General features: G+C 40.4%; 1 protein-coding gene and 1 long non-coding RNA gene across 5 annotated transcripts in view; one reads left to right on the forward strand and one right to left on the reverse strand.

Annotated features, from left to right (window-relative positions):
- Positions 1-15,645, forward strand: part of LOC137967759 (uncharacterized) — a 416,483-nt gene that overhangs the window by 274,659 nt on the left and 126,179 nt on the right. The gene's annotated exons all lie outside the window — the stretch shown is intronic.
- The window catches only part of LOC137967753 (uncharacterized), a 201,576-nt gene that overhangs the window by 2,277 nt on the left and 183,654 nt on the right, over positions 1-15,645 (reverse strand). For all 4 annotated transcript variants that reach the window (XM_068814322.1, XM_068814323.1, XM_068814320.1 and 1 more), the window contains exon 7: positions 12,559-12,641. In XM_068814322.1, the coding sequence (XP_068670423.1) occupies positions 12,559-12,641 (83 nt within the window). The remainder of the gene's footprint in view (positions 1-12,558; positions 12,642-15,645) is intronic.

Below are 15,645 nucleotides of genomic sequence, written 5' to 3' on the forward strand. Positions count from 1 at the left end.
TTCACTTAGTTTACGAACCGCGCGAAACCCACTTTCGTTCACTGCGGCTCGCATCGCAAACGTAGCGCTTCTCAGTTTGTGGACGGGTCTTCTGCAATCCACAAATTAATTTTGAATAGAGGATAGAGGGAATATGCAGGAATAAACAAATAAATAAATAAATAAACAAATAAAGAAATCTGTTAATGGAGCGTTGGTCCGGTCGGAGTTGAAGTAATAGGGAGGTTAAGAAACGACGACGGCTACGGCAACGACAACGCCGGCCAAAAAGCAGTAATATTATTGGTTAAAAGAATCAAAATGCTCATGCTGCAAGTGCGGCACGCATTTTTAAACATTTCCCTTCCGTACTCGTCAAAACTACTACGTGAAATGACCAAATTTAAGGTTTTGACGACAACGTGGACAAACTACCGTGAATCTTTCAGTCTCACTCTTTACTTCAAATCCGTCTGTACCAATCCAGTTTTAGGACACTTCAATCACATTGAATAATATAAACAAGATGGAATAATCATGAAATACTTAAAACAGCTCAAAGTTATATTTTGGACTGACGTTTTCGTCTCCGTAGCCGTCGTGGTATCTTAAACTCCCTAATGACTTCCCGGACGGTGGTCCGATGCTCAACAAGCTTAGCAAAGCGGTCGGCAGTCAGCTGTAATGCACGTAAACCTGACAACTTGGTTTACCAGTTTCAGCACTTGGACTCCTTCAATTTAACTACTGTCTGTTTTGTTGTTATGTGGTCTCACCGATCAGCAGTCTATTCAGACGATTATGCCAAGCCGACCACATTGCTGAAGGAAAGGCCACACCACAACACCGGGAACTCCATCCCCTGCTCTTTACTGGGTTGCCTATGGCAAACCCAGTCTTGGTCTGCGTTGATTTCGTCGTTTTTTTATTTTTTATTTTTTATTTTTTATTTTCGTGTCGGTAAAAGTCTTGCCTGTCACTCCCATGCTAAGTGGTGTGTTTATGCATAGAGCCTTCTGCGCGTATTGTCTTAGGATCGAGAGGGTAGTGGGAAATGGGTAGATTTCTCTGGTGGACACAGTAGAGTGATTAACGTAACCGGCAATGGCGTCGAAAGTCATGTAACGCGAATGGCGTTTTAGTGGATTTTTAAGCAAAATATACCATTATGGAGCTTAATAATGGAAAGTCAATTGGATACTGAACAAGAAAGGCGCTGAAAAAAAAATCTGGAATCTTAAAAGCGACGAGTAATGGACTTCGACAACAATCTGTCGCCTGTGGAGCCGTAATCAAAGTGAGATGTAGTTCTAATATTGTACGAGTGTGGTGTTTTGTACAACGCTGAAATCAAATGGAAAATTATCTAGTAACTTATGGGTTTAACCAAACAGAGACTTGGATCTGTACTCAATTCTGCACAGTCTTCTGCTGACAATTGGAAATTTCACAAACCTGTTAGTCAAAAATTATTTGAAAGAAAGCTTATTGCCCATTTTTTGCTTGATAATTCAAGTAATGGGTTTTTCAGGGAAGGGTTTGATGCTTAACACTCGTGGGAAATTTATTTACTGTGTTGCGTTTTTGACACGGAGTGTAATTTGACACGATTAAGTTTCTTGTCTTCACGCACGTATTAAATGAAATAGGAAGGGTTTTTTGCCTCTTATAGCACATAAAAAATTATGTTGTTTGTTTCAAAAAGCATTTCGCTGGAAAATGGAGGCTTTTATGAATTCATCATGTGTAATATGCAAGCTTAACTGGATAGTTTTTATGGCAATAGTAAAGCATTTTCGTGTCAAAATAAGGTAAGCGACTCTTTCTGTTGTGTTAACTTAATTAGACCATGGCTCGTAAGTTTGTATTTGTCGTCTGCTGTAAACTTGCTTTCCACACTCAAAATTACCTCCAGAACCTACTTTTTGCGTAAAATATGCTTTTAGAATGATGTTCTTTTTTTGTGGTGATACTTGACGATTCGGGAACATTTTGTGAAAAAATTTTTTAAACGGGTCACACGCGCAACTTGCCCGGCAGGTACAAAACGCAGGTCACAGGTCACAGGTCACAGGGCACAGGGCACAGGGCACAGGGCACAGGGCACAGGTCACAGGGCACAGGGCACAGGGCACAGGTCGCAGGGCACAGGTCACAGGTCACAGGGCACAGGGCACAGGGCACAGGGCACAGGTCACAGGGCACAGGGCACAGGGCACAGGTCACAGGGCACAGGGCACAGGTCGCAGGGCACAGAGCACAGGAAATTTTCATATGTTTGGCATCGACCACGCTTTCCGGTCTTGTTCTTAGAGTAAAACAAGTAAATGATAAAATTGGAACTGGAGGAGTTCCTTATCTCATTCGTAAGTCTGGATACCTGGAAACGAGGGTTTGCCTTCGTTCAACGCGAAGGGAGTTGGAACGAGGCTCTGACGGGAGAATGGAACGGAAAAATTGCAAGCAATATGGCGGAAGAGTACAGTTTTGAGGTATGAAGACAGCACTTGCTGACAACTTATTTTGATCTCAGTTCCACTGAAGAACTGGAAAATTGCCTAGTGAATTATCAACACACGTCTGCTTTGCTAACTACGGTCTGAACTGCAATCGTGAGTTGACGATTTCCGTCCGTGGCTGCGTACATTGATGTTTTAGTTGTCATAAAGTTGAGTGATGGTATTTCATGGGATGGTTCTAGTCGTGGTTATGAAATAGTGACACTTTTTAGACCGTTTGCATAATTCGAAAGGTTTCAATATACTACTAGAATCTTCAAAACCTAACGTACTTGATAGGTATTGCTGTTGGCAGTCGATGCATCAGGACCTAACTCTTGTTCCATTTCAATACCTGAATGAAATCAACGTGTTTAGGAGATGAACTGCGGCTTTGATCATTTCTGTTTTCTTTTTGTTTCTGTTTTTAATTCTACAGGGAACTGATTACAATGAAATCGACTCAGAGGGATCTTCTTGTTCAGAGTAAGTAATTATCATTTTTGTAACAAAAATTATGAAAATCATGGGATTTTATTTATTTCTAATGAAAAATACAGTAAGATGAAACCTTCTTTGACTGTTTTGAGTACAACCAGATGTACTGTGAAATATATAGCACCCTTGGAAAAAGTAGGACCATGGCCTCCCTTTATTTTTAGTACTGTCTAGTTATGGAATGAAAATTGTTTCCAGGCAGCTTTGTAGCAGAGAATGTTTTTCCATTGTTTATCATTGTAGCAGTACTTTCATAGGTACAAGTAAGAACGATTTTTATGTGTTTAGTCTGTGGTTAACTCTTTACTTGATTTTTTGTATAACCAGTTTTATTATTAGCCATTTGTACTGTTTACATTATACATTATTGTTGTGATAAAAAAAGGTAAAACAAATATCAACGCTTGTCTACTTCTTCGAAACCGGAAATCACTGCTCTAACAGCTTGAGCTTGTAAATATACGACTCAAAAAAGTTATTACAAGTTTACCTTATTCCCGTCATATTGTAGGGTGTGACCAATTACTCCTAGGAGAGTCAACATCTTGAAAATAATAGTCTAAATTTGAATAACAATAATTTATATATCCTAAGCCTCGTGTTTCCAGAGAAAAGAATTTTCAAATGAATGTGAGACTCGGGGTGTGTAAGTATTGTTGTTTAAATATTGACACTATTTATGCAGTGTACATTTCGTTGACATTGTAGAACTTTGATATTAGACTGCATATTGGGATGAACGCTCAAACAAGCACTTTTTTGAACTGTAGTTATGTTCTCTTTCTTTCATGTAGAACGGATATTGTATCATTTTATAAAGACGATCTCACCACACCTTATTATGAAAAGGGCGTTACCTCATACAGTGGCCCAGAACTGTTGGACATTCTAGTGTTGAACGTAGATGATGCACGGGTTAGCATTAACAGACCTCTTGCTGTACAAGAAAATGCCATATTTGTAATAAACAGAACTTGTCTCAAAAGCCCCGATGACTGGCTGCAAGATGATCATGGCAGTTTCGAAAATAAGGGTCATTCAGGACTCATTGTCACAACAAGTGATGAAGACGGCGTCTTCACTGAAAGACTGCCCAGGAGAAAACAAGAAAGGCCATTGCTTGAGCAGGGGCAGTATCTTGTTAAAACAACATATTGGACTCACAGGAAGCACAAAGATTTCAAGCGAAAGACGGTTGAGGTAATCAATTGGAAAAATGAAGTAGAGCCGCTGGGTATGATGCAGTACTTCTTTGAGGATGAGCCCCATAACGTGTCCCCAAAGAAACATGGAAATGCGAAAGGAGGCAAGCGTTTTTACCCAACTTCACGCAGTACCAAAAGCAACATCAGCAAGAGAGTCCGCTCCTGCCAAGGTCCAAGCAAAATTTATGATCAAGCTTTCCAAGATGCTGGAGGAATGTTTGCAATTAAAGCAGTGTCAGATCTTCCGAGAAATAGTAGGCAAGTCAAGTACGAGAGGTCTAAACTACGGCAAAAAACAGACAGAGACGAGTTGGCCAGTTTTCTCGAGAAGAGTCGCAACAGCACGTGGATTCAAAACATTCAGTGGACTCCATGCCCACGAGCAGTTATTGCATCTAAGGGACTCCTTCAAGATGTTGTCAACAATTGCTGCAATCCGGAAAAGTTTGGCGTATTCTCCATTGACACCACATATAATGTTGGAGACTTTTATGTGACAAGCACAGTGTATCCTCACATTAAGCTGGAGAGCCGGTCAACTGGGACAGCTCCCTACCTACCAGGTCCAGCAATGCTACACGTCAAACAAGACGAGAGTCAGTTTGTGTATTTTGGCCACACCTTGATCGAAAAGCAGCCTAAAATAGACGGCGTCCTTTTCATTGGTCTTGATCGCAGCAAATCACAAGAAAACGGTCTTGCTCGAGTATTCCCCATTTCAAGGTTCTTACCTTGTACCAAGCACGTACGGGACAATGTAGACGCAAAGCTTGCAAGCCTTCAATTAACCGAGGGACTTAAAGGGGAAATCCTAAAAGACATTTTCGGCGACGACAAGCGAATGATGAAGGGTTTGATTGATAGTGACAGTCCTGAAGAATTTGACTGCAAGTTGCTGGAGGCCCAACGCAGATGGGATTCTTTGGAGGTCATGGAGAAGGTGGGTACTGAACCTGGGTTTGCAAAGTATTTTACAACTTGTGTAGCAGACAGCATGAGAGAAGGCATGATAACTTCCGTCAGGAAGGCGGCTGGAATTGGGGACAACCTTTACTTTAACAATGCTTCAGAATCACTTCATTTCCAGTACAAACTACAGATCGAGCAGAATCGCACAGATGACACCCTATCTGGCAAACCCATCTTGAAGAGCACTATGTCTCAGGCCACAGATGAATATGTTGAAATGTGCGAAAGAGCAGCGAGGAACGTAGAGAGAGCTGTTATTGACGAAGGCCCATACAGACTTGCACCAGAGTTTCAACACTTAAAGAAGACTGCAGAGGAATGGATTAAAATGTCCGAAAAGGAGAAGAAGGAGCACCTTAAAAAGATCACCCCCTTGATCCAAACAGCTGCCGACGAGGAAACGGAATTGCCTATGGATGAGGAAACAGCCGTCTTGGGTAATTTTGATGAGAGTGGCCTTCCAGAAATGTTCAAAGCTTCATGGCGAAATGCTGAGGTGATCTTGAAAGAGGACGGTGTAGGACAAGCTCCTGGTAGTAAGACGAATAAAGTGGTCATGTCCACTACAAGTGATAGTCTTCATCTTGTTAGGGTCACTGATGGGAAATTGCCAGTCTGTGATTGCGAAGGGTTCAAGCACAAGAGTCTCTGCGCGCACGTACTCGCAGTATCGTTCCAGATGGGCTCCTTACAACGAGTACTTTGTAAGTGGACACCAAACATCACTCGCCAACTACAGAAGAGTATGCCAAGTGGAGCAGGTCGTAAAGAAAACGAAAAAGGCAAGAAAAGAACCAGAAAAACGCACACAGAGGAACGATCCACCGCAGGATTTTCCGAGAGAGTTCCATCAGTGACGCCAGCCATTCCACGTGACGAGTATGAGGTTGTCTTTGTAAAGGACACTAAGGCGTTGACTTGCTATGGCTGTGGATCAAAGGTAATAGTAGTTACGCCTTAAAAACATACAGAGACGGTTTTAAGAGATAGCTACGAGAGTCTTCAAAATGAAAACGACTTGTAGGCCAATGCATCGCTCTTTAATTTAAACAGTAACATTTTAATCACAGGCTCAGTATACCGGTATGGGAAGGTAAGCTTTAATAATCTCTAATACATATTGTCTTGCAGTTAAGGAACAAGCCTAGTGACGCACCACCTCCTGCACCATACGATTTGATGCTCAAGCATCGAGAAAGAAGGGTCTATCAGAAGAAGGGAACGATTCAACTTAAGGTTTGGTACCCTTTTTGATCAACGATATAATGGAATGCTACTTAGTAAAGACCAGTAAGTCAGGCCTTTCAATAATGTTGCAATAACACAACTACTCTTACAATAACTTAAAAGCGAGAAGACAATTACTAATTACTAATTATGGGTTATGAAAATCTCACTTCAGGTCAGCCGGGATCCAGAAAGTGTGTATTACCATGTCAGAAAAACGTGTGTACTGGCGAAGTGTGACAAGATCCTACCAAGAAATATAACAATCGCCGGGCCTATCAGTGAGCAGATGAGCGAAGTTCACAAACGCCATTTATCTCGGGAATTTGGTGTTTTGGTATAGAAATGTCCGTCGAGAGTTTTTTTAGAAGTGTTGATATTATGATAATGACCGAATGCTAAAAATGTAAATGGTTCAAATTTAGTATCTAACCTAACCTTCATCCAAGGAGTTTATTTTCATGAAACTTACAGATATTGCAGGTTATGTAGGGCACAACCAAGCAAGGTGTATTTTCATTTTGGCATGTTTCTTGACAATTTGTTAAAAGTACGTTGATAGTCAACCATACAATGTAAGGAAGTCTAAGGTGATTCAAGAATATAAATTTCTTTCCTTGTTGTGAGTGGTGCTTTTTTTTTCTGAATCTTTTCCCTCGTGCAGAAATACAACAATGGGACGTATGAGACGACGTGCTGCATTGATTGATCTCGGTTTGCAAAGTAGTGAAACTCCACACACCCAAGGGGGATATATTGGCCACATGCGTGGCCGTTTATTGTTGATAGCAAGCTTAGAAAGCTTAATAAAAGACATACCAAAGTATCCCAGCAAAGGTGAGGGAGAAACCTCCAGGAGGGTCCCTCTGAGTCGATTTCATTGTAATCAGTTCCCTGTAGAATTAAAAACAGAAACAAAAAGAAAACGGAAATGATCAAAGCCGCAGTTCATCTCCTAAACACGTTGGTTTCATTCAGGTATTGAAATGGAACAAGAGTTAGGTCCTGATGCATCGACTGCCAACAGCAATACCTATCAAGTACGTTAGGTTTTGAAGATTCTAGTAGTATATTGAAACCTTTCGAATTATGCAAACGGTCTAAAAAGTGTCACTATTTCATAACCACGACTAGAACCATCCCATTAAATACCATCACTCAACTTTATGACAACTAAAACATCAATGTACGCAGCCACGGACGGAAATCGTCAACTCACGATTGCAGTTCAGACCGTAGTTAGCAAAGCAGACGTGTGTTGATAATTCACTAGGCAATTTTCCAGTTCTTCAGTGGAACTGAGATCAAAATAAGTTGTCAGCAAGTGCTGTCTTCATACCTCAAAACTGTACTCTTCCGCCATATTGCTTGCAATTTTTCCGTTCCATTCTCCCGTCAGAGCCTCGTTCCAACTCCCTTCGCGTTGAACGAAGGCAAACCCTCGTTTCCAGGTATCCAGACTTACGAATGAGATAAGGAACTCCTCCAGTTCCAATTTCATCATTTACTTGTTTTACTCTAAGAACAAGACCGGAAAGCGTGGTCGATGCCAAACATATGAAAATTTCCTGTGCCCTGTGACCTGTGCCCTGTGCCCTGCGACCTGTGCCCTGTGCCCTGTGACCTGTGCCCTGTGCCCTGTGCCCTGTGCCCTGTGACCTGTGACCTGTGCCCTGCGACCTGTGCCCTGTGCCCTGTGCCCTGTGCCCTGTGACCTGTGACCTGCGTTTTGTACCTGCCGCAACTTGCCCGATTATGCATATAACATCCACTTGGCCTTTTGACATCCTATTGAAAAAAACTCGTAAATATTCGCAGATCGGTCGCTTTCTCTGAAATTTGAAAGGATGATTGCTAACAAATATAGAAAGATTTTAACAATAACTAAAAATTCCTGTGTTAAGCATTAGAATTCGACGAAGAGGTAATGCGACAAAATTTGTTGCGTGCGTTGCTATTTTTATGATTTGACTGTTGTGCAAATTTTGACAGATAATATTAAATTATGAAAAAAATATCTAGAGGTACACCTTATTTAACGTCGGAAGTTCCTTTACTCTCTAGAGAGTATTCTCCCAGGAAGCCGACGGATAGATCGTTAAAAAATCTTTATTTTTAGCTGTTATTTGAACATAAAAGATGCAACGCTTGACGAGAAATAATATTTTTGTTAATACTATGGGTGCGTTCGATTGGGAAATCTGGATTTAGATCTTAAAATCTGGATCTTCGGATTTCCAATCGAACACAAAATCTGAAAACGGATTTTGTCGCAGAATCCATGTCGGGTAAGGATTTCAATTAACAAAATCTGTCGCGAAATCCGTTTTTGGATTTTGTGTTCGATTGGAAATCCGAAGATCCAGATTTTAAGATCTAAATCCGGATTTCCCAATCGAACGCACCCTATGTATTTGAAAGAAGAAAAATTTCCCGGGAATTGGGTTGAAAATGAGTTAACAAATTTGCATACGTACGTTGAAATGTGATACACGAGGAGAAAGGAATTTCATTTCTCTGACAAATGATTTTGTCATTGTAGTGTAAGATGAAATTTATTTGGGAAGCTAACAATATTACTTTAACTTCCTGGTTAATCCAATTTTATTGCTGCAACTTGCTAGGGCGAAGATTGCGTACATGAAACTCGCGCTTCTTGCGAATTTTGAGTGTCATGAAATTACATAATTTGCGTGACAATATATTCCTTTTTAATACTCTGACCCAAATACATTCAGATAGGAAAAAACTTCATATTTACTTAACCATTTCTTCTGCTTTTGTGCTTGTCAGCATTGTGATTTGCGATAATTTGCAAGTCTGTTTTTGTATCTCATAGATGTTTAGATTTTCAATTACACAACCTCTCGATTATGAAAATAGTTCACCCAGAAGTCCAAATAGATACGTTTCTCAGGAACCCGACAAAGAAGGCTTCCTGACCCGACAGATGAAATCTAAATATTCAGTTAAATAATACAACAAAATTAAAAAACTAACGACGGAAGTTTCTTCGCTAAAAAGTACGTTGTTCTACTCTGAAACATTCTTTCCCGTAGTTCATTCAGTTGACACAAGGTGATCACGTGCACCTTTATGGTTGCCTAGCACGTGATCAATTTCTTCCTTTTGACAAAACGTTAGAGACGGCAAAAATGTTCGTGTTTTTAAGATCTTTCGATGAGAATTCGATTCACAGTTCTATATAAAAACTATGTTATTTTTTTTCTTCATCTGTCTCTTGGCTTGCCTTTTTCTGGTGCAAACGCAAAGCCAAACATCAGATTAGACATCAGATTAGACTGGCATCAGATTAGGCCGTCACATCATGAAGCGGAAACAACACCTTTAGTCCTTTCTTGTATGTTCAATAAACGTTTGCTTAGTCCAACTGCTAGACATGCTGGAAAACGTCCGTCAGAGCAATTTGCAGTTAGTTTTTTGCAGACTATTTATTTAAGGAAGAAACGAGTGAATTTTACTCAAGAGCGTGTTTTGTTATCTTTAAACTGAATTTATTACGAAAGCTTAAAAAACTAAAAGACCTTAAAATGGGACAAAATAATTAAACGTGTGAGCCAAAGGGCCTCTGCTGGCGCGACATGTGGGTGACCCCTCAAATGGTCTTAATGACGCCCCACTTGAAAAAATTAACTGGAACGCTGCGGTTCAATACCACCCAATTTTTGTGTAACGCGTACCACAGGCAACCCAGTGTAAGCTTTTTGGAGCTTCTCGTTTTATTTTTTTCCGTGTCGGTAAAAGTCTTGCCTGTCACTCCCCTGCTAAGTGGTGGCTTTGTGTATAGAGCCTTCTGCTCGTATTTTCTTAGGATCGAGAGGGTAGTGGGAAATGCGTAGATTTCTCTGGTGGACACAGTAGAACGATTAACTTTACCGGCAATGGCGTCGAAAGTCATGTAACGCGAATGGCGTTTTAGTGGATCTTTGAGCAAAATATACCCTTATGAAGCTCATGAATGGCAGGTCAATTGGATATACAGGCGGTGGAATCTTAAAAGCGACGAGTAATGGACTTCGACAACAATCTATCGCCCGTCGAGCCGAAATCAAAGTGAGCAGTATTTACCTGAAGTACATGGTAATTTGACACGATTGAGTTTCTTGCCTTCACGCACGCAATGAAATAGGAAGAGGTTCTCGCCTCTAAGAGCAAATATGTTGTTTGTTTCAATAAATTTTTCGCTGGAAAAGGATTCTGTGGTATTTTCTGCCTTTGTGAATTATAATATCATGTTGTGTATTGAATTTTCGAGCTTAAGGTTGAAATGTGATATGGGAGAAGTATTTTAGTATTGCTCTGTAAGCTGGAAGGGTTCACAGGCCTGTTGGAAGCGTGCTTGAGTTTCAACAAAATGAGCCCCAAAATCAGTGAAGAATTGTGACGCAGTTGAATAATAAAGTAGCTGCTATTTCCAAAATGATGGAATTACCTGGTGATAAATAACGTCGTACGCGTCTTGGAGAGTAAATTTTGACTTTGCATAAACAAGACTTGGGCGATTGTGATCTTTGTTTTGACTTCGCTCATTTCACTGTCAAACTTTATAACACTTGACAGAAAAAGAAACTTACAAAAACCCGGTATCTTGCCATCATTTGACACAGATACTTCACTGTTTGGCGAGTAAACATGCCGCGGTAACTTCATCACGGGCGCCCGCTGAATTCCGGCGATGCCACTTCCGATTTTGCGATTTATTTGTGCAGCCAAAACGTACAATAACAAAATTGAACGTTGCAAAAATCCCCCAAAATGTTTGTCGCTGATCGTAACTTTTTATATTCTATATTCACGGTTCAAAATAAATGTTGTTTTCATGTCGGAAATATGTTATTCTCGAGCGATCGTCCTGGAAACTTCCTTCTGCTCTCTGAAAACTGTGTATCAATATTTATTTACTTTTGCATCAATATTTGTTTTTGCATAAAGCAAGCTAACAAAATCTGTACCTTGCTGAGTTCGCATTTGTTAGCGTTAATAGTATTTTCGGTCCGATGCTTCCGTTTTGTGAGGGGTATTATTTTGGTCTCCCATCCAAACACTAACCCCGCCCAACATGGCTTAACTTCAGTGAACTTCGGTATTACAAAGCTGTCAGATGCTCAGAGGGCACGCTTAAACTTGTGGTCAAAAGAAGTTTATCAACATGTCAGCGCAGAAGCCAGTGTTTCTCACTTCCCATTTATTTTCTTCAATCTTTCTGGGTTCAGTACTTTGCTAGTAACCACATGTCTTCTCAGACTATTTACCCAAGACTTCTACCATGGCACTACAATGATAGACAATACCAAAACAATATCGTGCACTGTTAGAGCTACATATTACGCAAGGACAGGTCTGTTTCGTCGTACGAACGTGTGAGGACCTGTGAGCCAAAGGGCCTCGTCTGGTATGACTTCTTAATGACCGCCCAACTTGAAAAAAATTGTCTGGAACGGTGCACGTACCACAGGCAACCCAGTGTACCCTCACGGAGGGTCTAGTTTCGATTAGAGTGTGGGTTCTTTAACGTCCCACAGGGAAAATGTGAACACGGAAGATATTTGTGAGACGGGGCCTACGGTTTATAGTCCCTATCCGAGAAGACTTGAAAGTCTAAAGATTTGCGGATGTAATTACAAAGGCAGCACTTTCTCCTCAGTTATTTTAAGACCCTGAGTGTTGTTCCGGCCCGAGTCACACTCTCGACCTCCAGCATGGCAGCCCGGTGCTCAACCAACTGAGCCACAGGTGCGCGGTGGCTCAAACTTGGAACTCAACTGACGAAAAGTCACGGTCGACAAATATCCAGAAGTAACTAAAATCGTTTTGATTTCTCTATCCATTAAAGAAAATATCATCCTCTCAACTCTAAAGCCACGACCGCTAATGCTGGTTGACGATCCGTGCATTCAACAAAGAATTCTTGGTACATGACAAGTACTTCAATACTTAAAGATTTATTGAACTAGATGAAAACATTTGTGCGTCAAAACAGGTGTCATTCATCTGGCTAAGGACTGTGGTCTATCTTGTACAATTTCATGTGTCTTGGAGGTGGCATGTGAGGTTCCATAAAATCAAACTGATCACAGCATACTGTAAGTGATATTGACACAGCTGTAAGACTTCAAGTAACATAGCTTTAGCTCAGTGGAAATTAGTTTGCTACAACAAACCTGGCAATGGCGAGCTCTGTCTAACTGGACGTTTGCCTGTTCCACATTGGCTGCAGTGACCTCCACATGGGCATCAATGCTATCTAAAAATGAAAGTTTAAGATACCAAAATTTTCAATTCTTAAAACTGGTCTTTTAACAAGAGAAAATACGTTTTTCATTTTCAATAATAATTAATATTTACCTCTTACTAACTGAGCGCGAGGGCCGTACTGGGGACTACGGGTATGAGGGCCAATAAATTCCCCAGTACGTTCCCGAGAAAGTGAGGTTAGTAAGTTATTTACTCTTTGAGCGATCGGACACCTCTACCCTTGGTGAATGTTCGTAACCATCGTCTCCCATGAGCGAAATTTGAGAGGAAACCTTTCACATGTAAAACTAAATTCCACTTGCGATAATTACTGTACTGTTTTGATGAGAGAATTAAATTCCACTTTTTAAAGCTTTTTGTGTTTCGCTCAACTTGAATTTCGCGGAGAGAGAAAAAATACGGAAACGGACCGTTTCCGTAGTAATGGTCCATACTGTAAAATCTCGACCAAAAAAACAACCAGGTAGAGTGCTCTGTTTAGCCTGAGAGTCGCTTGCCGTACAATAAAACGCTATAAAACTAGAGCAAAAAAAAGGCTAACATTGTCCCACCACTGGAGCCCATAAGCCAATGACTAAGCAAGTAACAAGCACATGGATGTTAACCTAATGACATCACAAAGGAAAACCTCTACACTTCCATCAATGAGTTATTCTATCAATACTTCTGTCATACAGTAATAATAGCGGAGCACCATTGTTAACGATGCGAGAAATCTTGGTTTTATAGCCATGACGTCATCAACCGTACGTACGTACGTACGTCCGTCCGTCCGTCTGTACGTCCACCCCTCCATGTATGCCATGCAATGTGACCAGTATCACGCTAGTTTACAGCATATATCTTTGATATTGGGCACCCATTTTTTGATCAATTGACACCTGCCAAAACAAGGTATATGCTGACTAGTATCACGTGACCATATCGCAGGCTCAAGCTTAGAGCTCACCGCGGTCAGCTGGTCTTTTTTTTAGAAGTTGACTGCTGACCAGGTACTGGTTTTCGATTGGATTGCAGGGCTCAACCCAGGTTAACTCACCTGAATATAAGCGAGGCTTTATTTTTCGCGCGCCTTCTGTGGCTCGACGTGGCTACACGGCCATACTACATCAACGAAAGTTCTTACACAGTCAACGCTTTTCGTATTCAGGGGAAAAACGGTTTGGAAGATGTTTTCTTTCTGCATTTTTCGCAGATTTCAATCCAGTTTGACATATCATGATATCTGTGGTCCGCACTGGTGGCTACGCAGTTATTCAAGTCGAGCATCGGCGGGATGTAAACTTAAAGCTGATTGTTTATTTTTAATTTGCTTAGAGCTGTTTTTTTCTCTGTATTGCAATTTTTGGCATATCTTTAGAGGCTCTGATAAGGTTACATAATGCCTGGAGGACCTATGTCTAGAACAGAAACGAAAGGAGACCGAAAGAGAACGACAACGATAAAACAGAATACCAGTAATAGCTCATACTTAGCGGAGGAAATTACTCCACAAATTCTTTCCTTGGGCACTAAACCGTTTGTTATTTCTACGGATGCGTTTTTTAAAGTGGATGCGTATTTTTAAAAGGTGGTTTAATCGGTTCTTCCTTTGCACAGGAATGAAAATCGATTTTTTATTGTCAAATATTATTAAATGCAAATTATCTGAACTCTTTTGGACATAAAGAAAAAGTTGATTTGTTTGTTTGTTTTGCTCTAAAATGCGAGGGAACAAGCGATTTTTTAATCCGTTTGCCCAATTGGTTTTCGTTGTGCCTCGACATTGACAAGAAAAATTGTCCCTTACGTTATAAACACGTAATCACAAAGAGTTCTCGTAAAATTCGGGGGGAATCTTACTAGCTTGTGTTTTCAGAAGTTTGTTTAAAGCACCTAAACGTTATTTAAGTGTTGGAGCGGATCTTGTTTGAAGTTCGTCCTTTCTTGTTTGCATTGCCGTATTTTGCCGATTCTTGTTCCAAGCCAACCTGAAGTGTTTCAATGAAATACATCAAAATGTGAATGATCTCATTTTCAGAGATAAAGTGGAATAAAGTACTTCAGTAAAACTCTTCTTTGACCTTGAACTAGAAAAGTCTTTTTTTATGGCTTCTAATTTCAGCGTGATTTCTATTCACCGGCTATTGACAGTTGACTCTGAAATGGCTTTTTTCCTTTTCCATTCGCTCGCTGAGGGTGTACTTGTTTTCTTTTAAAACTCATGCGGTTAGAGAAAAATTCATTGCGAAACTGGTGAATTCCAAAGTAAATTTCACTCGAAAAAACGATATCGTACTCATCGCTTCGTGATTCATGCAACATCGGTTTTTAGCGTTAAATTTACTTTGGAATTCACTAGTTAGGCAATGAATTTTTCTATAGAAGAAAGCAAAGAAAAAATGGTTTGATTTTTAAAGCAGCAACCAGAAACGTCAAAACGCGGACAATTGGAAACCTTTTATTTTCACTAACCCTACAGGCAGTAAGAATGAAAAACCAGGGCGCTGTGCTTTTAGGCTTGGCTAAATCTATTTAACAAATTGATGTCATGCAGTATTTTCATACATCTGTCCCGTTATTGATCATGAATTTCGCCATAACATTGTCAAAGTAGCTGTGGATCCACGAGACGATAGCCGATAGACAGAAGGGTCAAAAGTAAGTCATAACACGAGAAGAACGCGAGACAAAGCTGCGAAAAACGTCCATTTCATTCAATCTGACGCGAGCAATATTACGTCAGTTTGGCATAAATTGTAAATTTATGTGTCTGTCAGCTTAGTGACAATAAAAATTAGCCAATGAGTGCGGGAGAATTTTGCAGTAATTGTAAAAATATTAATTGATTACTGTTAAACTCATCAACAATAAGATGAGGTCGGGAGATGGTGCCCTAAGTTAGTTGTGGACAAGAAGAGATCTGTTAATGGAAGAAAGTATCCATGGCAACCCTGTGAGTGGCTACCACCCAACAGCACAATTTACTTGATTTATTAAGTTTTAGTGTAATG

The sequence above is a fragment of the Montipora foliosa genome, chromosome 8 (assembly GCF_036669935.1).
Source record: "Montipora foliosa isolate CH-2021 chromosome 8, ASM3666993v2, whole genome shotgun sequence".
Taxonomy (NCBI): Eukaryota; Metazoa; Cnidaria; class Anthozoa; order Scleractinia; family Acroporidae; genus Montipora; species Montipora foliosa.